The sequence below is a fragment of the Rhinatrema bivittatum genome, chromosome 4 (assembly GCF_901001135.1).
Source record: "Rhinatrema bivittatum chromosome 4, aRhiBiv1.1, whole genome shotgun sequence".
In the NCBI taxonomy this organism is placed as follows: Eukaryota; Metazoa; Chordata; class Amphibia; order Gymnophiona; family Rhinatrematidae; genus Rhinatrema; species Rhinatrema bivittatum.
The window spans coordinates 453,151,067-453,173,341 of NC_042618.1; the positions used below are offsets into that span (position 1 = coordinate 453,151,067).

Sequence of the window (22,275 nt, forward strand, 5' to 3'; positions counted from 1 at the left end):
AGGACCTGCTTGGGGTAAGTAATTTTTTGCTAGGCCTTATCTTCTAGTCTTTAGGGATCCACAGTATTTATCCCATGCTAATTTTTCATTGTCTGTTTTCATCTTCACCACCACCTCCGTAAGGGCATTCCAAGTATCTACCACCCTCTCTGTGAAGACATATTTTCTGGTGTTGGTTCTGAGTAATCCCCCTGGAGTTTCATTTCATGTCACCTAATTCTACTGATTTCTTTCCAATGAAAAAGGTTTGAAATTCATGCAACATTAAAACTTTTCAGGTATCTGAAGGTCTGTATTATATCTCCCCTGCACCGCCTCTCTTCCAGGGTATACATATTTAGATCCTTCAGCCTCTCCTCATAAATCTTCCGATACTAACCCCCCCCACCATTTTTAGATTTGGGCTCCAGAGCCAAACAGGTGAGGCCTCACCAAGGACCTGTACTAGGGCATTATCATCTCCTTTTTCTTACTTGTTATTCCTTGCTCTTGCAGCCCAAAAGTCTTTTAGCTTTAACTATCACCTTGTCACATTGCTTCTCCACTTTCAGTCAGCCAATTGCTATCACTCCAAGATCCCTTTCTTAGTCTGTGCACATCAGTTTTTCACATCCCAGATGCATGACTCTGCACTTCTTGGCACTGAATCCAGCTGCCAAATTTTTGATCACTCTTCAAGCTTTCTTAAATCACATTTCATTCTCTTTATTCCTTCAGGTGTGTCCATTCTGTTGCAGATCTTAGTATAATCCACAAAAAGACAAACTTTATCTTCTATCCCTTCCACAATGTCACTTGCAAAGATATTGAACAGAGCTGGTCCCAATATTGACATTTTGGCATTCCACTTAACACCATTTTCTCTTTAGAGTAGGTTTAATTTACTATTACCCACTGTCTCCTGTCAGTCAACCAATTGTTAATCCACTCCATCACATTGGCGCTGATTCCCAAACTTCTCATTATATTCCCAAGCTTTCTTTGTGGGACTGTATCTAAAGCTTTACTGAAATCCAAGTAAATCACATCAAGCGCTCCTCCTTGATCCATTTCTCTAATCACCCAATCAAAAAAATCAATCAGATTTGTCTGATAGGACTTTCCCCCGGTGAATGCATGTTGCCTTGGATCAGAAACTTACTTTCTTACAGCAGAGCCTCTTAATTTTCCCACCTCTGAGGTGAGGCTAACCGGCCTGTAGTTTCCAGCCTCCTCTCTGTTCTCACTCTTGTGAAGCGGGACTACCACCGCTCTTCTTCAGTCTTGCAGCACCACACCCGTTTCCAGGGATCTATTGAACAGGTCTTTCAGTGGACCTGCTAGCACATCTCTGTGCTCCCTCAGTACCATGGGATGTTCCTCATCAGGTCCCATGTCCTTGTCCACTTTCAGTTTTCCTAGCTCTTCCCGTACATTGTCTTCTGTAAAAGGAATTTTCCCCATTTTCATCTACGGTCTCGTCAACCAGCAACTGTACTTCTCCAGGGTCTTTTTTAGTGAACACAGAACTGAAGTATTTGTTTATCATCTCTGCCGTTTCTTCATCTGTCTCTACATCTTGCTCCTTGTCACCTTTCAACTTCACTATATCACTTCAGGCCTTCCTTCTTTTCTCTGATATATCTGAAAAATGTTTTGTTACCTCTTTGGCAACCTTTCTTCTGATTGACTTTTTGCTTTCCTGATTTCTTTCTTTGTCTCCCTCATCTTCACCAGTTTTTCTTCCCTGTGCTCCTCTGTTTGGGATCCTTTATTTTTCCTGAATGCTGTTTTTTTGCCTTTATTTTTCAGCTACCTCCTTTGAGAACCAAATCAGTTTCTTTTTCCTTGTACATTTGTTTACTTTTCTAACATATAGATTTGTTGCCTTTGTAATAGCATGGACTACCTTGATGATAGCAACATTCTACACCCCGCCCAATTTGGTTTTCGTAAACATCTAAATACAGAAACCCTCTTACTCACTCTCTCTGACACCCTTCTCATAGGCATTGATCAAGGCCACAACTACATCCTTGCCTTCCTTGACATCTCTGCAGCGTTTGACACCATAAGCCACAACCTCCTATCCCGTCTCGCTGATATTGGCATTTCTGGCACAGCCCTCCTTTGGTTCGCATCATACTTAGCCAACAGAAAATTCTCCGTCAAAATCGGTAACTCAGAATCCTCTCGCTACCCCCTCACCCAAGGAGTTCCACAAGGCTATTCCCTCTCCTCCACCCAATTTAATATATACCTCCTGCCACTCTGCCACCTCCTAACCAACCTGGAACTCAAATTTTACATCTACGCAGATGACGTACAAATCATCATCCCGATACAAGACTCTATTTCAGAAACTCTAAAATTCTGGGAGAAATGTCTAAACTCCATAAATAATTTACTCACAACTCTTCACCTAGCTCTGAACTCCTTCAAGACTGAGCTACTCCTCATATCCAACCATCAAAGCTTGAAGCCATCATTCTCTAGTGACCCAGCCTTCTACTCCATTGCTTCTCAACCTTGCATACGAGACCTTGGAGTCCAAATTGACCAATCTCTAAACATGAAAAAACACATCAACAAAGTCCTGAAGGAAGGATTCTACAAGCTCAACGTCATGAAAAAGCTCAAACCGCTTCTCCACACCCACGACCTCCGCACTGTCATTCAGGCAACCCTCTCATCCAAACTTGACTACTGCAACTCCCTCTTTCTTGGCCTCCCCTACTCCACTATAAGACCACTACAAATGCTGCAGAACGCTGTAGCAAGAACCATCACCCATGCACGCAAATCCGACCACATTACCCCTATTCTCAAAGACCTTCATTGGCTCCCTATCCCCTCCCGCATCCTCTTCAAAACCCTGACCATTATTCACAAATCCATTTACACACATAATTCAAACTGGCTTGACGAGCCCTTCCATTTCATACAATCCAGCCGTCCCACTCGAACTAACCGCAGTGGCATGCTCCATATCCCCTCCCTCAAAAAGGTACACCTATCTTCCACAAGAGATTGAGCCCTGTCCATTGCAGGCGCCACCCACTGGAACAAACTACCTGTGAATCTCTGCCTTGAGGCCTGTACCAACAAATTAAAAAAAAAAATTAAAGACCTGGCTCTTTAAACTGGCATACCCAGAATGGGACCCCCCTCCTCTACTCTTCCCACTTGCATCCCCTTTCCACCATTTATTCTTGATATGACATTTACCTTGCTATGATATTTACCTTGAAACCTGTAACCATGTAATCATATTACTCCCGCAGCTGTTTTGTTGCTGTTTTTGACCTTACTATGTAACGATATAATCATGTTATTTTACTATGCATTCTTTGTTTCTCTCCTTCTGCCTTTCCTTAACTATTTATTTTGTTTCTCTCTTAGCCTCAGCTTCCCACTCCACCCTTGTTTTATGTAATTTCTATCTTCAGTTTGATGTAAACCGATATGATTTCCACACTAATACCGGTATAGAAAAGCTTCTAAATAAATAAATAAATAGGGGCGGATTTTAAATGCCCTGCGCGCATAAATCCGGCCGGATTTACGTGCGCAGGGCCCTCGTGCGCCGGCGCGCCTATTTTGCATAGGCCGCCGGTGCGCGCAGAGCCCCGGGACGCGCGTAAGTCCCTGGGCTTCATAAAAGGGGCGGGGAGGGGGCGTGCCGGGGGCTTTCCCGAAATGACACGTTTCGGGGGCGGGCCCGGGGGCGTGGTGCCGGCCCGGGGGTGTGGTCGAGGCCTCCGGACCAGCCCCCGGGTCGGGTGATGGCGCGCCAGCAGCCCGCTGGTGCGCGCAGATTTACGTCTGCTTTTAGCAGGCGTAAATCGTGCAACAGAGGTAAGGGGGGGGGGTTAGATAGGGCCGGGGGGGTGGGTTAGGTAGGGGAAGGGAGGGGAAGGTGGGGGAGGGCGAAGGAAGGTTCCCTCCAAAGCCGCTCCGAAATCGGAGCAGCCTCGGAGGGAACAGGCAGCGCGCGCTGGGCTCGGCGCATGCAGGTTGCACAAATGTGCACCCCCTTGCGTGCGCCGACCCCGGATTTTATAAGATACGCGCGGCTACACACGTATCTTATAAAATCCAGCGTACTTTTGTTCGCGCCTGGTGCGCGAACAAAAGTACGCGATCATGCAAATTTTTTAAATCTACCCCATATTGTTCCACCTTGCCCATTTTCTCCCAGTCTTCTAGTTCTTCCTCCAGGTACATCCCCAATTTGTCAAAGTCCATTTTGAAATTCAGAACTTGGGTCTTTGTGTGACTTCTCTGTATCTTATTTGTGATATCAAACTATACCGTCTGAAAGTCACTGGTGCTCAGGTGGGCACCTGTCCAGACATTAGAGACATTATCCCCATTAGTGAGCACTAGGTTGAGTATCAAACCCTCCCTCTTGGGTTCCAATACCATTTGTTTGAGTAGAGTCCCCTGAAGGGCATCCACTATCTCTCTAATTTTTGCAGATTCCATAGAAGGAATACTCTAATCCACATCCGGCAGATTAAAATCTCCAACGATCAATACTTCTCCCTTCTTTCCCTTCTTTTAGATGTCTTTCACAGATATCAATTCAGGCTTCGATTTAGGTTGGCGGCCTATAGACCATCATTTTATTTTAGGATAGCCCATAATGCTTCCTCCCTACCCCATGCCCTTTGCAATTCGGTTGCATTGACATAAAGTGATACGTCTCCCCCTTTTCTGCTCTCTCTGTCCTTCCTTAATAAGTTGTAGCCCAGGATGGCTGTATCCCAGATATAAGACTCCATGAACCATGTCTCTGTAATGGCAACAATGTCCAAGTCGGCCTTCACCATTAGCGCCTGCAAAACTGGGATTTTGTTACCAGGCTATGAGCATTTGTGGTCATAACTTTCCAGCTTTCCTCCCTTGGTTTGCTTATCTTCATAGTCACCTTTTCAGCTTCTTTGCTTAAGTGTGGAATGTAGAGCTGATTGTTTTTGTTATTATCTATTCTTGCTTCCTGTATTGCCTGGGGGTGGCATTCCAATTTCATTGGCTACCTTCTGCCTCCCCATTCTGTAGTTTAAATGCCTGGTGATGTATGACCGGAATTTCTCACTTAGGATCTTCTTTCCTGCCACTGTCAAATGTTGGCCATCCTTACTGTATAGTATTTTACTGCTCCATACATGACCCCAGCCTCCAACATATCCAAATCCACTTTTTTAGACCATGTTTTAAGCCATGTATTGAAATTTTCTATCTGGTTTATCCTTTTCTTTCCTTTCCATGAACAGGTAATATTTCAGAAAAGGCAATCTTCTTTACCATGGGTTTAATCTTTATCCCCAGACACTGGAAATATTTTTGTACTGCATGGATATGGCTTCTAGCAAGTTCGTTGATCCCCAGATGGATAATTTTATTGATATTAGAGTCTTTACTTTCTTCAGCTGATAGAAATGGTTTGCATTTCTATCAGCTGAAGATCCTGGAAGACATTTAATTTTTGTGTCCCTTTCAAAATAGATTCCAAATTAGTTCTTCTAATGATTGAGTCTCCTATCAGAAGAAGCTTTCTTTTATGAGATTTGATAATTTTAAAGGGTTTTCAGTTGCACTGGTGGCTTCTTCCTTTATGGACATTCACTTATTGTCTGTTGGAGGAACAGCTTCAGTTTCCAATGTAGAAAAGGCATTATGTAAGGGCAACCATGTGGACAGAGGATGTCTCTTCATCCCAGGCCTTAATCTACTAGAGCCCATCATATTCCTGGATATTTGACTCCTTTGTGGGAGTGGGGGCAGATATCCTGAATGTTTGAGGAGACTAGATGCCTCTGGGTCACAGGTCTTGTTTTACAAGCACAAATCAAAAAATTCAAAAAAGGGAGGGCATGGGCGGGGTCTGGGTGGGACATGTGCATGTTGGGGAAGACCAGGAGATATGCGCATAAATCCTTATGCACACCAGTGTCCCACTGCGTAACTTTACTTCTGCTATTGTTGGTGTAAGTCAAATAAAGAAAAAAATCAGGGTTAGTCAGCATGGTTTTAAGGGCCGGTTCTAACAGGGGGAAGGGAGCCTTTAAAACTAGGGGTGTTAGGAAGTCCTATCCCTATATTCGGCAAACTGGGAACAAACTTGGAAAAGGATAAGTAGCCTTGGTGAGCACTCCTTTTTAATTTCCCCCTACTTACGCAGTAGACGTGGAATTTGCGCACATGCGCCTGTCTATATAAAATTGAATGCACATGTAAGTGTGTACAGCTGATTTATGACATACATGCATATGTGCACGTATGTTACAAAATGACCATGCCCACTGGCACGAGCTGATATATGCGCGCACATTGTGCCCACACATGGGTCTTAAAATTCACCTTTTAGGTTGAAAATGCATGTAGAAAATAAGAGAAAGACAGGCAATAGGAAACATCAAATGATTCAGTCTTTTTTGGTGCCCATACAAGTTTGAATCAGAACTTAAATTCTTATGATATTTTGTGGAAACAGCCATGTTAAGGGCCCAAAACAGTCACTAAGGGGCCCATAAAACTTGTGTTAGTAAGTATGTTGAGAGGGGGGTTTTAGTGGCTACCCCTCAATGTGGACTAACTTGCAAATGTTTGAATGATTACAAATGGCAATAGAAGTGCTTAGTTGACTCAAGGAAAATTGAAAAGAAACATTTTGACTATTGCCTTCTCACTTGCTAAAAAGACTTCATAGTTCAATGATTGCTAGATGATCGATTTTTAGGGAAAAGTGGAAGTCTTTACTATTCTTGAGTGTAACTGGCTTGTGATCCTTGATGCTCCAAAAGGTGTTACAGTTTTACACATTAATTTTGTGTATTTTGGTACTATGTTATTAGTATCAATTTTATTATATTTTATTTTAATGATGAATGTTATGAAGTATTGGTCTTTGTCTGTTGATAAGTAGTATTATTCATGTTTTGTATATTTTTATACTTATACAGTGTAATTTGCTACTGAATTATATAAACCCACTTCAATCATGCCAATATAAAAGAAGCAAATATAAATTTTAATAAATACAAATAAAAGAAATTTATGTATAAGTTATTCACAATATACCAATTTGTTTTTTTAAACAAATGTAATATAAATACACAGTTTTCAAAAGCATAAAAGTGTGCAAAATGCTGTTTCACATGCGTATATAGGCCTTTTGAAAACTACCCCAGGAATTATGTGATTCAATTTCACACATATTTTTACACGTACTTGAGAGGTATTACCAGGGGTGGAGCTAGGGCAGGGAAACCATTTATGCGTATACTTTCTACAACTAAAAATATGTGTGTAAATGTATGCATGAACATTTAACCCTATGTTCATGCAGGAGTAAATGTGTGTGTATGCCGCGTAAGGGTTCACACATACCCACTAATTTTGAATGTGAATTTACGCGCGCAAGTCCACTTCGAAAATTATGAAGTGAATTTTCAAAGGAGTTACATGTGTAAAAGTAGCATATATCAAAGTAATTTTCAAAAATTCCATTTATTCATGTAAGGATGATACTTTAAAACACTTGCAGGTGTGCCCATATATGCATGTATATGGGTGCATGCAAATCTATACCAGTATTTTATAATCTGCGTGTATATGATAAGCACAGGTTATAAAATACATGTAAATGTACCCTGCAACATTCATGTGTATGTAAAAATTACATGCAAATAAATATTGATGTTAGCCGACAAGTTTTGATATAATTTAGCTAAGTAGAAGCTTTGCCATTACCTAGCAGGATAAGTCTAAAACGCACTATTTATTCGGCTAAGTCAGATAGCTGGATAAATCTGAAATGCGCTACTTATCCGGCTATCTGACATAGCCAGGTTTATAAAATAACATATATGAGAATATATGCTATTTACAAGCATACATGATAATTTTCTGTGCGCAACCTTTTGAAAATTTACCTTAAAACCTTTTGAAAATTCAGCCCTATGGAGTGAATTTTCAAAGGAGTTATGTAAGTAAAATTATTAATTTTCAAAAGCCCAGTTTTATGCATGTAAATCTTATTAAATTACCTCCTAAGGGTGAAGCTTGCCTATTCTTTGTACCTGCGGACTTCAGCCCTAAAAACTATGGGGCGGATTTTAAAAGGGTTACGCGTAACCGCAAAAACCCGCTCCTGCGCGTGCCGAGCCTAGTTTGCCTAGGTCCGGCGACGTGCGCAAGCCCCGGGATGCGCGTATGTCCTGGGGCTTGAAAAAAGGGGCGGGACGTGGGCGGGGCGTTTGCCGCTGTGCCCGGGATCGCAGGCCAGCCGTTGGCAGGCGTGTGCAACCTACGCCTGCCCGGAGGCAGGCGCAACTTATAAAATAAAGGTAAGGGGGGGTTTAATTAGGGCTGGGGGGCGGGTTAGGTAGGGGAAGGGAGGGAAGGTGGGGAGGGGGGAAGAAAAGTTCTCTCCGAGGCTGCATGGCTCGGCGCGCGCAAGTTGCACCAATGTGCATCCCCTTGTGTGCGCCGACCCTGGATCTTATAACCTGCGTGCGGATGTGTGCATGTTATAAAACCGGGCGTACATTTGTGCACGCTGGGTTGCGAGCACAAATGCAGGCCTGTGCGTACCTCTTAAAATCCGGCCCTATCAGGGTAACTTTCAACATCTCTGGTGGTCCCATATATGCATGTACATGGCCATGTGACAATCTACTACAGTATTTTATAACCTGCGCATATCAGATAAGCATAGATATTACAATTCGCATGTGTATCCTAATGTACATGTGTATGTTTCCTTACGAGTGAATAACTGCAATGCATTGAAAGCAAGTACTTTTCCGACCTATTTTAAAATCAAACAAGCATATATTTGATGCACAAAAAATGTGGACTTGCTCGCATAAAACCCTGTTTATGCTCGGAAATTGGTATATTTTTATAACATGAGCACGTAATTGAAATTATCAATTTGCCAAAACTTCCACCAGTTCACTCAGTCCTTCTCCAGGTCATCCAGACTCTCTAGTTCACCCACACCTCCCACCCAACCAAAAGTAAACGCTTGTGCAAAATAATTAGTAGGTATATGTTGCCGTAGACATGCAAGTCTCTAATAAAATAGCAACTTGAATGTGTACCTTATAGTCCCGTTCTAGAACACCTCTAGACCGCCGCTTTTTTTCACACACACTTTTGGTGGTTATAAAGTAGCATGTATGTAAGTACAAGCTACTTATGCTAGTATATACTAATTTAATGCATGTAAATATTTTGAAAATTCAGCCCATGTTATAAAATTGGGCTCAGTACTTCATGTTTTCCAATTTCCTCAAGAGATCACATCTTCTCTTTCTGCTCTGTCTCGTAAGTTCCTAATCCTTACACATACATCCATGGATATCTATTGCTTCAGTTCTAACCCTTTCCACGCAATTCTTCATGTAGTCTTCTATAACTGCCTTTAACCTCACCTTATTATCAAACTCATCTTTCTTTGATTCAATCTGTCTTTCTGGGCCCCACGGTATTATCTTTCCCTGCTAACCCTCTATAATTACTTTAATATTTTTACCAATTCAATGTTATTATTTACGCAATAAGTTCTATGTTATTGCTATTGTGCAACCAGTTCCTTGTAAACCTCTTACGTTGTTATATCTGTTTCATGTAAACCGAGGTGATGTGCAAACGAATGTCAGTACATAAAAACTTTAAATAAATAAACAAATAAATATTTCAAAAGAAAAATGAAAATAAAGGATTTGATCCCCTAGGAAAATGACAAGTGAAAAGGGGGTTAGGATAATGCCAGCAGCCTTTTCTGTTTGCATTTAATATCGCCATATATTTTGGCAACAAAAAGGACAAATTACTACTTATTTGATAATTTCCTTTCCTCTAATGAAGGTAGGCGAATCCACACCAGTGGGTTATGCACTCCTACTAGCAGATGGAGACGAAGTAAAGCTGACTCGCTGACATATAGCCCTGCTCCAACATTAGCCTGCCAGTATTCTCTGGAGAAGCCAAACGGAGGCAAACTGATTATACTTGAACATGACAATTAACAGTCAACCACTCATACTTCCAACCAATTGGCAACACTGAGCTCAGCCAAAAGAATTAACATGCACTAATCTTAGGGGCTGGTTATGTCACTTACCAGTCCTTCAAATGAATGAAAAGAAATAACAACTTCTAACAACTCAAATCTTCTAACAACTCAAATGCCTTATTCAACATCGTAAAAAACCTCACAGAGGACAAAAACACTACTACCCACTCACACATTGATACCAACTTATCTCAAAACCTCGCCACGTTCTTCAATGACAAAATCAACAGACTAATAAGCTCTCTCAACAATTCTACTACCACAGAAGACTGGTTAGAATCTAAGAATATACCCCAGTGGTCACATTTCAACCCTGTCTCCAACACTGAAGCCGAAAAAATGCTAAATAAAATAAATCCTGCGCGTCATGAACTTGACTCAATCCCGACGCGGAACCTCAAAGATATGGCACATATCATCGCCCCCACCTTAGCCGCCATCTTGAACAAATCACTAGAAGAAGGCGAACTCCCAACCGAACTAAAATCTGCAACCATCACTCCCATTCTAAAAAAGAAGAACCTAGATCCGTCAGACTCAAATAACTACCGCCCCATATCCAATCTACCCCTACTAGCCAAATTGACAGAAAAAGCTGTTTTATCCCAACTAAACGAACATCTTGATTCATACAACATACTACACCCGAATCAACACGGATTTAGAAAAAATCACAGCACGGAAACACTTCTCGTCACCCTATCTAATGAAATTCTAAGAAGTGCTGACATCAAGATTAACCACCTCCTAATACTCCTAGACCTCTCCGCGGCATTCGATACCGTAGATCACAAAATCCTTCTATCTAGCCTCTCAAACATCGGCCTCTCCGGCATCACCCTCAAATGGTTCACCTCCTTTCTAAATAACAGATCCTTCAAGGTCACTATGAACAACATCTCATCAAAACCCCTCCCTCTAGACACCGGTGTACCACAAGGTTCTGCCCTTTCGGCCACCCTCTTTAACATCTATCTAATTCCTCTCTGCCACCTCATCTCCAGTCTTGGAATAACTTTCTTTCTGTACACCGACGACATTCAGTTCATCATACCTGTCACCAACTCAATAGAAGACGCTCTTCGCACAGCTGCCAAACACCTAACCACAATTAGAAACATGCTCAACAAGTTAAAATTATGCCTAAACATGAATAAAACTGAATGTATCCTCATTGGAAGAAACGTCTCAGACCAAACCATCTCCCACAACTCTCTTCTAATCAACAACATCTCCATACCTCTAAAAAGCTCAACAAAGGACCTCGGCGTATGGATCGATAAAGATCTCAACCTAAAATCATACATAGCAGCCAAAACCAAGGAAGGTTTCTATAAACTTCATGTACTAAAACACCTAAAACCGCTCCTCCACCATCAGGAATTCCGAACAGTACTACAATCCCTGATCTTCAGCAGCTTAGACTACTGCAACTCAATGTTATTAGGTCTCCCCAAATCCACCTTAAAACCGCTACAGTTACTGCAAAATGCCGCTGCAAGAGTACTGACCGGAAATAAAAAATCGGATCACATCACCCCAATATTAAAAAGTCTACACTGGCTACCAATCATTCAGAGAATTGAATACAAAACCCTGACGATCATTCATGACGCATTACACAATACAGTTAACTCCGCTGTCAGTAAAATGTTCCACCCCCACAAACCTCAACGGAACATCAGAACTTCTGAAAAACGTCTACTCGAAATACCCACATATCCCATGGCTAAGCTTACTAACACCAGAAATAGAGCTCTCTCCATAGCGGGGCCAAAACTCTGGAACGCCCTACCATGCTACCTCACCACTATCATCGAAAATAAATCATTCAAAAAAGAACTGAAAACCTGGATCTTCAGCCAGACTTTCAATGATGATTTAAGCAATCCACAATTGTGATGCCTTAAGCCTCCCATCCTTCTCCCCTCTTCTCTTCTCCGCATACCAACCCCTTCCTCCTTCCATTGCCTACCCCATCCCCCCCTTTTTTCCTTCTTTTCCCATTCATACTTTCTTGTATTCAGAGCACGAGTTTGTATATACCTTCCTCGTTTTTCGTTTCTATTTTCATTTCGTTATTTGACTTAAGTTATTTTTAGTTATTTCCTGTTACAACCTAATCCATATGCTATTTGCATATACTTTTGATTCTCAAATTGTTCTATGTATCATTGTTTCGTTTCAATGTAAACCGGGGTGAAGGCATGTGCTAAACCTCGGTATATAAAAGCTTCAAATAAATAAATAAATAAATAAATAAATAACACTCTTATTCGTCCACATATAAGGGACAAACTAAAAGCAATTAGGCAGCCCAGGGCGGGTTGTGGATTGACTTGCCTTCCTTAAGGGAAAGGAAATGAAGAGGTAAGTAGGGATGTGAATCGTGTCCTCGATCGTCTTAACGATCGATTTCGGCTGGGAGGGGGAGGGAATCGTATTGTTGCCGTTTGGGGGGGTAAAATATCGTGAAAAATCGTTAAAAATCGTTAAAAATCGAAAAATATCGAAAAAAATCGAAAAAACCGGCACATTAAAACCCCCTAAAACCCACCCCCGACCCTTTAAATTAAATCCCCCACCAAATAACTTAAATAACCTGCGGGTCCAGCGGCGGTCCGGAACGGCAGCGGTCCGGAACGGGCTCCTGCTCTGAATCTTGTCGTCTTCAGCCGGCGCCATTTTCCAAAATGGCGCCGAAAATGGCGGCGGCCATAGACGAAAAAGATTGGACGGCAGGAGGTCCTTCCGGACCCCCGCTGGACTTTTGGCAAGTCTCGTGGGGGTCAGGAGGCCCCCCACAAGCTGGCCAAAAGTTCCTGGAGGTCCAGCGGGGGTCAGGGAGCGATTTCCCGCCGCGAATCGTTTTCGTACGGAAAATGGCGCCGGCAGGAGATCGACTGCAGGAGGTCGTTCAGCGAGGCGCCGGAACCCTCGCTGAACGACCTCCTGCAGTCGATCTCCTGCCGGCGCCATTTTCCGTACGAAAACGATTCGCGGCGGGAAATCGCTCCCTGACCCCCGCTGGACCTCCAGGAACTTTTGGCCAGCTTGTGGGGGGCCTCCTGACCCCCACGAGACTTGCCAAAAGTCCAGCGGGGGTCCGGAAGGACCTCCTGCCGTCCAATCTTTTTCGTCTATGGCCGCCGCCATTTTCGGCGCCATTTTGGAAAATGGCGCCGGCTGAAGACGACAAGATTCAGAGCAGGAGCCCGTTCCGGACCGCTGCCGTTCCGGACCGCCGCTGGACCCGCAGGTTATTTAAGTTATTTGGGGGGGGGTTCGGGAGGGTGGGGGATTTAATTTAAAGGGTCGGGGGTGGGTTTTAGGGGGTTTTAGTGTGCCGGCTCACGATTCTAACGATTTATAACGATAAATCGTTAGAATCTGTATTGTATTGTGTTCCATAACGGTTTAAGACGATATTAAAATTATCGGACGATAATTTTAATCGTCCTAAAACGATTCACATCCCTAGTAAGTAGTAATTTCTCCTTCCTCTGCATTCAGGCAGGCCAATCCACACCAGTGGGATGTACCAAAGCTAATCCCCAAAAGGGCGGGAGGCTGCCTTGCGGTCCCATCAACACTGCATGTACAAAGGCCATGTCTTCCTGGGCCCTAAAGCCTAAGCAGCAATGCTTGGAGAAAGAGTATAAGGAGGACCATGTCGCTACTTGGCAAATCTCAACAGGAGACAGCCACCGAACCTCTGCCTACAATACCACCTGAGCCCTAGTGGAATGTGCCCTAACCTGACTAGGCAATGGGACATCGGCATCCACATAGGCGGTCATGAATACTTCTTTTACCCAATAGGCTATAGCTGCCCGTGTTGCCAGTTCACCATGTTTACCTCCACCATGGAGCACACACAGTTGATCAGATTTCCTGAAAGATTTAGTAATCTTCAAGTACCACATCAGATGCCGCTTGACATCCAAGGCATGCATCAGAGGATAATCAAGCTCATCTCTATCCCTGTCCAGAATGGGCAGGGAAATTGACTGATTCAACTGAAACTCCAAAACCACTTTTGGCAAAAAGTACAGTCCTAAGTTGTACTGCCTCCAGAGTCATTCATAGAAACAGCTCATGTCAAGAAAGAGCTTGCAGCTCGGAGACCCGATATGCTGAACAGATTATTACCAGAAAAAAAATTTTTTAAGATGAGCAGCTGCAGAGAAAGACCATGCAGTGGCTGAAAAGTAAGAACTGCCAAGACCAGATTAAGTTCCCAAAGAGGCACCGGTTGCCGCAAGGGAGGACGTAGATGCTTAACTCACATCAAAAACTTGGATGGGAAGGCAATGTTCCAGCATTGACTCACTCCCATAACAATCAAGAGCTACTACCTGCACCTTCAGAGAGTTAAGGACCAAGCCTTTAAGCAAGCCTTCCTGTAAAAATTCCAGTATCAGTGGAATTTCAGCTTTGAGAGGATGGGAACATTGCTCCTCAAACCAGCTCGCAAACACTCTCAAATCTCTAACATAAGCTAGAGATGTAGAAATGTTTCTGGCCCAGAGCAAGTGAAAATCACTGCAAAAGAACAACCACACTTCAGCAATCGAGCCCTCTCAAGGGCCAAACCGTAAGACAAAACTGAACCAGACTGTCATGCAGCATGGGCCCCTGATGCAATAGATCCTTCCTGAGTGGTAGTCTGAGAAGACTTTCCACCAGTAGTCTCTGAAGATCAGCATACCATGGCCTCCAGGACCAATCCGAAGCCACCAGAAGTACAGTTTTAGTCTGTCTCGCAATTTTCTGAATGATCCTTTCTATCATTGGCAATAGCAGGAAGGCATACAACACTCTGCTCTGTGGCAAGACCTGAACGAGAGTATCGATACCTAGAGCTCTCAGATCTCTTCTGTGACTGAAGAACCATGGTGCCTTCATGTTGCCAGAGATCGCCAGCAAATCCAGATACGGGTGACCCCCAGAGCGCCAATATGAGTTGAATGCTTCATCTGCCAGTTCCCACTTTCCTGGGTCCAAGTCCTGCCTGCTGAAGAAGTTGCACTTACACTGTCCGTCCCAGTAATGTGGGAAGTAAATATGTCCTGGAGATGTTGTTCTGCCCACACCATGAGCACACCTATCTCCACTGACACCTGTTGGCTGCTGGTCCGCCTTGATGCTTAATGTAGGCCATAGTTGTGGCATTGTCTGACATTATCTTTACCGCTTAAACTTCCCACTGCTTGGCACACTTCTAACCGATTGATGGTCCACTGCCGTTCCTCAGCACTCTAGTGACCTTGCACAACCAAATCTTGACAATGAGCCCTCCATCCCAGAAGGCTCACTTCTATCATGAGCACTAACTAGTCCGGTATCTCCAAGGAAATCCCCTCCCTGAGGTGACCCAATTATAACCACCACAGCAACTGGTCACTTACCTACAAAGGCAAGTGGAGTACTTCTGTGACTGCGGATTCCACCGGGAGAGCAAGGTGTGCTGAAGGGGCTGCATGTGTGCCTTCCTCCAGGAAAAACTGTTCAATGTGGCTGCCATCGAACCCAGGCTCTGTTGGGCGAATGGTTCTTTTCAGGGCCTGAACCTGAGTCATTAACATCTGAATGCAACTCTCTGCCCTGCACCGTACAAGTCGCACGCCGAGATACTCTAGCATATGAGATGTCTGTAAGCTGTTCTTGACCAAATTCACCATCCAGCCTAGTTCCTAAAGCACAGAGATCATCTTCTGAGAAGCCAAACAACTCTCTTAAGCCCTTGTTTGGCCCGAATCAACCAGATGGCCAGATACGGAGGACTAGAATTCCCTCCTTGCGCAGAGATGCCACTACCACCATCATGACCTTGTAGTAGGTCCTGGGTGCAGTAGCCTGCCTGAAGGGCAGAGCCTGAAATTGATAATGATGTCCTAGAATGGCAAAGCGCAGGAAACATTGATGTTCCCAGTGAATGGGAAAATGTAGATATGCCTCCGTCAGGTCAACAGCATCAGAAATTCCTCTGTTTGCACTGCCATTATTATGGAACATACAATTTCCATTCGGAAATGAGTCACATGCAAATGTCAAGTGACTCCTTTGAGATCCAGGATGGGCCAAAAAGAACTTTCCTTCTTGGGAAAGACAAAATAAGGGAATAGTACCCCATATTTTCTTGCGATCTGGGGAGAGGAATTATGGCCTTCAAATCCAACAGCCTCCTTAATGTAATTCCCACTACCACTCTCTTCTGTAGAGATTTGTATGGAGAAACTATAAAGGTAACTGGAGAAATTCCAGAGCATAGCCGACCCTCATCATTTCCGGAATCCACTGGTCCATCGTAATTTGGACCTACCTCTGATAAAAGCAAACACATGCCTGCCTATCTGCTGAACTATTAGGTGAGCTCTCATGTCTCCATTGTGAAGATTGAGGTGCTCCAGTCCTGGAGCCCACAGCTTTACGAGGCTTTCTAGGCCAAAAGGACTGAGATCTTCCAAAGGGACGAGACCTTTGAGTAGATGCTCCTCTGTAAGGACAAACTGACAGGAATCCCTGGAGCAGTTCTTTGCCCCAAAGGATGTGATGCTGCCTTCCTGTCCGCCTGAATAAAAGAGAACCCTTAAAGGGTAACCTTGTGAGATTGAACTTGAAAATAGTGGCTGCTGACCAATTTCGCAGGCACAACTGGTGTCTAGCTGCTATCACAGAAGCTACCCTTCTAGCGGCCATCCACACCAAGTCACAGCCCACATCAGCTAAGAATGTGGCCCCCAGTTCCATCATTGAACCACCATCGGAACCCCGTGGCCTTACATGCACAAATACATGCCTACATCAGAATACCACAGTGAGGCACTGGAAAAATTACTGTTGCAGGCTATCACGTAGCTGAGAGAAGCGAGCCTGAGCAGTGGGGCCTAACCAAAGGCTGCTCAACCTGCCGAGCCCGAGCTGCTCCAACTCTACACTAACACCCTAGAGAAGTGAGAGGGAAAGGGGTAAGAGATGCAGAGTCACAAACACTGAGGGAAGAAGACTCGGTAAGGAGAAGGCGAGGGGGACTAAATCTTCCCTACTCTTTTCTTTTTTTACGCTTACATGAGCTCAGTCCTTCCTGGCTGAGAACATGAACAGGCCATCGAACTTCAGAGGGTGAGGGCACAAACCTTCAGTGCTGAGTACTCCCTCCCCCTTTTTTCCGGCTACAGGGGGAGAGGGCACAAACCTTCATCACTGAGCATTCCAGAGTCCTCTAACCACTTCTTTTAATTTTTCTTTTAAGTCTATGTCTGCCTGGCTCCCAGACTTAAATGCTCAACTGAGGAAGGGACCGAATGGGTGTCACTTCAAGAGTTGAAGCAGTGTGCTGAAATTTTCTATCTTCTTCTATTTTCTCTTCTTTTCTTTTCTTATTTTTTCACTAGCAACTGTACCCGTTCTACGTCCGGGCGGCGAGCCTTTTTATTGGAACATCTGCACTTGTTCTGAACCGAATTTCCCTAGAAATTCACTGTTAGAGTGTCCCTTCCAAATACACACACCCTCATACAGGCTCCCTCACTTTCTGGCACACACACACATCCCCTCATATAGGCTCCCTCTCTGAAACACACAGTCAAGCATCTCACGCACTCCCTCTCTTACCAACCAAGCTGTCTCTCGCATTCCCCCACACCCCCTCTCCTCTCTCACATACACACATTCTCTCTCACCAGCATCCCCCTTCCCTCATATAGGCTCCCTCTCTCTGAAACCCACACTCAAGCATCCTCCCACCCACCCTCTCTTACCTCCCATGCTCTCTCTCACACCCTCCCCACTCCCCTCTCACCAACCATGCTCTCTGTCACCCCCCTCACATACACATTCTCTCTCACCAGCATCCCCCCCATGCTCTATCTCACACCCTCCCCACCCCCTTTCACCAACCATGCTCTCTGTCACCCCCTCTCTCTCACACATACATTCACCGGCATCCCCCCCCCATGCTCTCTCTCACACCCTCCCCACCTCCCTCTGACCAACCATGCTCTCTGTCACACCCCCTCTCTCACACACACCTCCCCTCATATAGGCTCCCTGTCTCTGAAACCCACACTCAAGCATCCCCCCACCCACCCTCTCTTACCTCCCATGCTCTCTCTCACACCCTCCCCACCCACCTCTCACTAACCATACTCTCTGTCACCCCCTCTCTCACATACACATTCCCTCTCACCGGCATCCCCCCCCCCCCATGCTCTCTCTCACACCCTCCTGCTCTCTCTCACCCTCCCCGACACACATTCTCTGTCACCGGCATGGTGCGGGTCCACCCACCTTCTCTTACCTCCCATGCTCTCTCTCACACCCTCCCCACCCCCCTCTTACCAACCATGCTCTCTGTCACCCCCCTCTCTCACACACACATAATCTCTCACCGGCATCCCCCTCCCCCCCATGTTCTCTCTCACATCCTCCTGCTGTCTCTCATCCTCCCGGACACACATTCTCTCTCACCGGCATCCCCCTCCCCTCATATAGGCTCCCTCTCTCTGAAACCCACACTCAAACATCCTCCCACCCACCCTCTCTTACCTCCTATGCTCTCTCTTACACCCTCCCCACCCACCTCTCACCAACCATGCTCTCTCTCTCATATACACATTCTCTCTCACCGGCATCCCCCCCCCCATGCTCTCTCTCACAGCCTCCCCATCCCCCACTCACCAACCATGCTCGCTGTCACACCCCCTCTCTCACACACACATTCTCTCTCACCGGTATCCCCCCATGCTCTCTCCCACACCCTCCCTACCCCCCTCTCACCAACCATGCTCTCTGTCACCCCCCTCTCACACACACACATAGTCTCTCACTGGCATCCCCCTCCCATGCTCTGTTTCACACCCTCCTGCTCTCTCTCACCCTCCCCTCCCCAACAAACATTATCTCTCACCAGCAAGCCACGGGACCCGTGCTGTTTGTGGCAAAGATGAAGGCCTGGCGTGCCGTTCGCAGCGAAGATGAAGGCCCGGCGCGCCATTCGCAACAAACGGGGGCCTTCCATTTTCGGCGTGATCAGAAAATAGCAGCGTAGATCAGAAAATAGCAGCGGAGACCCCAGCATGCCGCGAATGGATCGCGTCCCGCGGCACACGCTCCGTTCGCGGCAAAGATGAAGGCCCGGGCGCGCCGATCACGTCACATGGAGGCCTTCATTTCCGCCGCGAACGGCGCGCCAGGCCTTCCTCCTCACCGTGAACTGAGCGTGTGCCACGGGACACGCTCCATTCGCTGCATGCCAGGGTCTCCTCTGCTATATTCTGCCTCTCCCACGATGGCCACTGTCCTTCCTACCTGTGCCGTGTTTGAGCCGCCTGCGCCATCTATCAGCAGGCTGGGAAACTCAATGCCACTCGAAATTAGACTGCAGAGAAGCTTTAAACTTTTCAAAGTAAGTCTAAAAACCTGGCTTTTTAAACAGGCTTTTTATAAGGAGAACGAAGAAAACAAATGAGCGCATAAGAAAGCACCAAGCAATCAGTTTTTAAAATTTTTCTTTCCTACCTCCTAACACATATTAGTGTTAGATTTATATAGGAACCCTAAAGAAGTTTTTTCAACCAACATATAAGCAAAATCAACACACAGCTTTTTATATTATAAAAATCATGTTACCGTTCACTAATGGCACATCTATAATATGTAATCTATACCAATCAACTTTTAATACTATTTGTGCCTTTTTGTAAACCGTTGTGATGGTGAATTAACTTAACAATGGTCCAGAAAAGATTTTAAATATAAATAAATAAATAAATAAATATTATAGTGCCATCTATTGGCGGGCTGCGGAACATCCGCAATCACTGACGGACACACTCCAAGCCCGATATATTATGGATTTTTATTTGTTTACTAGAAGAAATCCCCAGTAGGGAGATACATGTCCATCATCTGCTGGAGATGGAGAATACTGGTGGGCTGATATGGGGGCAGTGCTATTTGAAAGTAATATCAATGAGTCAGCTTTACTTCATCTCTATTTGCTGGTAGGAATGCATATCCTACTGGTGTGGATTGGCCTGCCTGAGTGCAGAGGAATTAACTTTTTATGTTGAATATATGTTGGCTTCAGTCTGGATTCCTATAGTTACCACAGTACACAGCCAACATTGATGGCACTTCTGAAATCTAGGAAAATGATTCTCTCCAGTTATTAGCGCAATTTATTTAAAGAAATGACTTGGAGACAGACATATGCATGTCTCCAAACATTGCCCCATAGTTCTCAAATTGCTTAAAGTAACTGGTGAATATAATGTAATTTTTACTTCAGCCTATGTTTGTCTGTCCATGTACACTTTTCTGACCCTTTTACAATGAATTTTTTTTGGTACAGGCCATTTCCTTCTACTCACTACCTTAGGGAATTACACAGGCAGATTTGATTAAGTGACAAGAGAAGTGATCTTTGCAGAAGTAATTTAATCTTTTAAAGTCTCTTGCAGATAGTCTTTAGTGTTTCCAAAACAGAGTTCATTACATATTTTAGCATTATATTTTCAATTAGAGAAACAATGCAATCTCATTGACTGACAGAAGATTGATATATATGGCATTATTAAATCAGATCTCTATGGGGGGTTGATTAGAAACTGACAATGCTGTCTGTTGGCCGATAGTTATAAAGCCATGTTTTTTTTTAGTCCAATTACACAGGTTTCACTTTACAAGACATAGTTACAATATCAAAATCTAATTTAAAAGTAATGACCTCACCATTTCATGACTCTGGAATTAGATGTTTCATAATCGCCAACCTGAGTGTGAAGCCATTGGTATGTAAGTTCTCTGCTCCTTTCTAATTTCCTTTCTTGAGCACTATCGATGCGTGCAAATTCTTCTTCTCTAGCTGGAATTAAATATGAACTGACACATTTACTGACATTGAAAAGAGTACAATTGAACAGGGTGATCAAGTAACACAGCACGTGCCTAAAGGTGCATTCCAAGTAAGGTAAGAAGAGGAAGCTGCACCCAACAATGTGCAAATAAATTTTATGTATATTTTTTATGCATTTTTATGCATTTATGCATTATGTATATTTGTATGCATTTATGTATATTTTTATGCATTTTTTAAATACATCCATTTTTATTTCCTAATAGTTCACTAATAAAAGTATATTAATACACATCTTCAAGCTTATTGGTCTTTCATTGAAGAACACGTCCTCTGTATTAAAGCATATCTATATTCTAACTCCCTTAAATTTCTCATAAGTAGATCTGCATTAGGTAATGTATGTAAAGATGTGCTCAATGATTTGCAGTTCATAAAATGAGAATCAGTAGGATATTGTCTGTGATTTATACTGGAAATTGCTACCAAGGATCAGAGATTTTTCTCAGGCTAAATCAAAGTCCTTTCCTCTAACCATGCTTACGACAACAGAAGTCTGGGATACAAGAAATTTTGGTTCTTCAGAACCTTTGAAATTCCAAAACAAATCATGAATTATGACCCACTGGATCACAGATTACAATCCAAAAATCATTCGGCCCTTAGAGCTATTCACTATTGTAGTGATCCTTCTATTTTATTCTTGTATTAAATTAGCTTTTCCCATTTTATTGTAATCCACTATGAACAGGATACTAGAAAAAGTGAAATAAAAGTATCTTTTAAATAAAAATGTAGGGAATGAAGCTTTCATCAATAGCATCACATATATATATATCAGGATTTCAAGAAAGAGAAGCAAGGAATAGGGAGTGGGGATTTCTTATAGTCATTCATAATCAGTGATTAAAGAAATCTGCAGGTACAAAGAATTTCAAGCAATGCTTCTATCTTTAAAGTTCTTTTACATGTGTAAACATATTTACATGCCTAAAATGAGCTTCTGAAAATTGCTACCATCAGTGTGGAGAAAAAAGTTTGTGCACTGAAACAGTGTTCGCCATAGACATCAAGATGAATTAGCCATGACATGTGAGGCAATGTCACCCAACAGTGCCAAATGTTCTCTCTCTCTAAGCTCACAGAGCTTTTGCTCTACTGAACATGTGCAGGAATTCCCACTTGAGCATTGCCTCATGAGCTCCCTCAGTCAATTTTAGAGCTAAATCAAGCTGGGTAGTTGATTCTCCAGGAAGGTGGGTAGGTACTTAGCATTGCTAATTCATCCTGCTGTCTACTGCTAATGGTAAGAAATCTTTCTTTCTTCATCAATAAGCAGGGCTGA

The 22,275-nt window shown here is 43.8% G+C and overlaps 1 protein-coding gene across 4 annotated transcripts in view; it reads right to left on the bottom strand.

Moving 5' to 3' along the window:
- The window catches only part of LRRIQ1 (leucine rich repeats and IQ motif containing 1), a 455,984-nt gene that overhangs the window by 53,188 nt on the left and 380,521 nt on the right, over positions 1–22,275 (bottom strand). For 3 of the 4 annotated variants that reach the window (XM_029597082.1, XM_029597081.1, XM_029597080.1), the window contains one exon: positions 20,807–20,939. The exons of the other annotated variant lie outside the window; for it this stretch is intronic. In XM_029597082.1, coding sequence (XP_029452942.1) covers positions 20,807–20,939 — 133 coding nt within the window. The remainder of the gene's footprint in view (positions 1–20,806; positions 20,940–22,275) is intronic. 4 annotated transcript variants of the gene reach the window in all.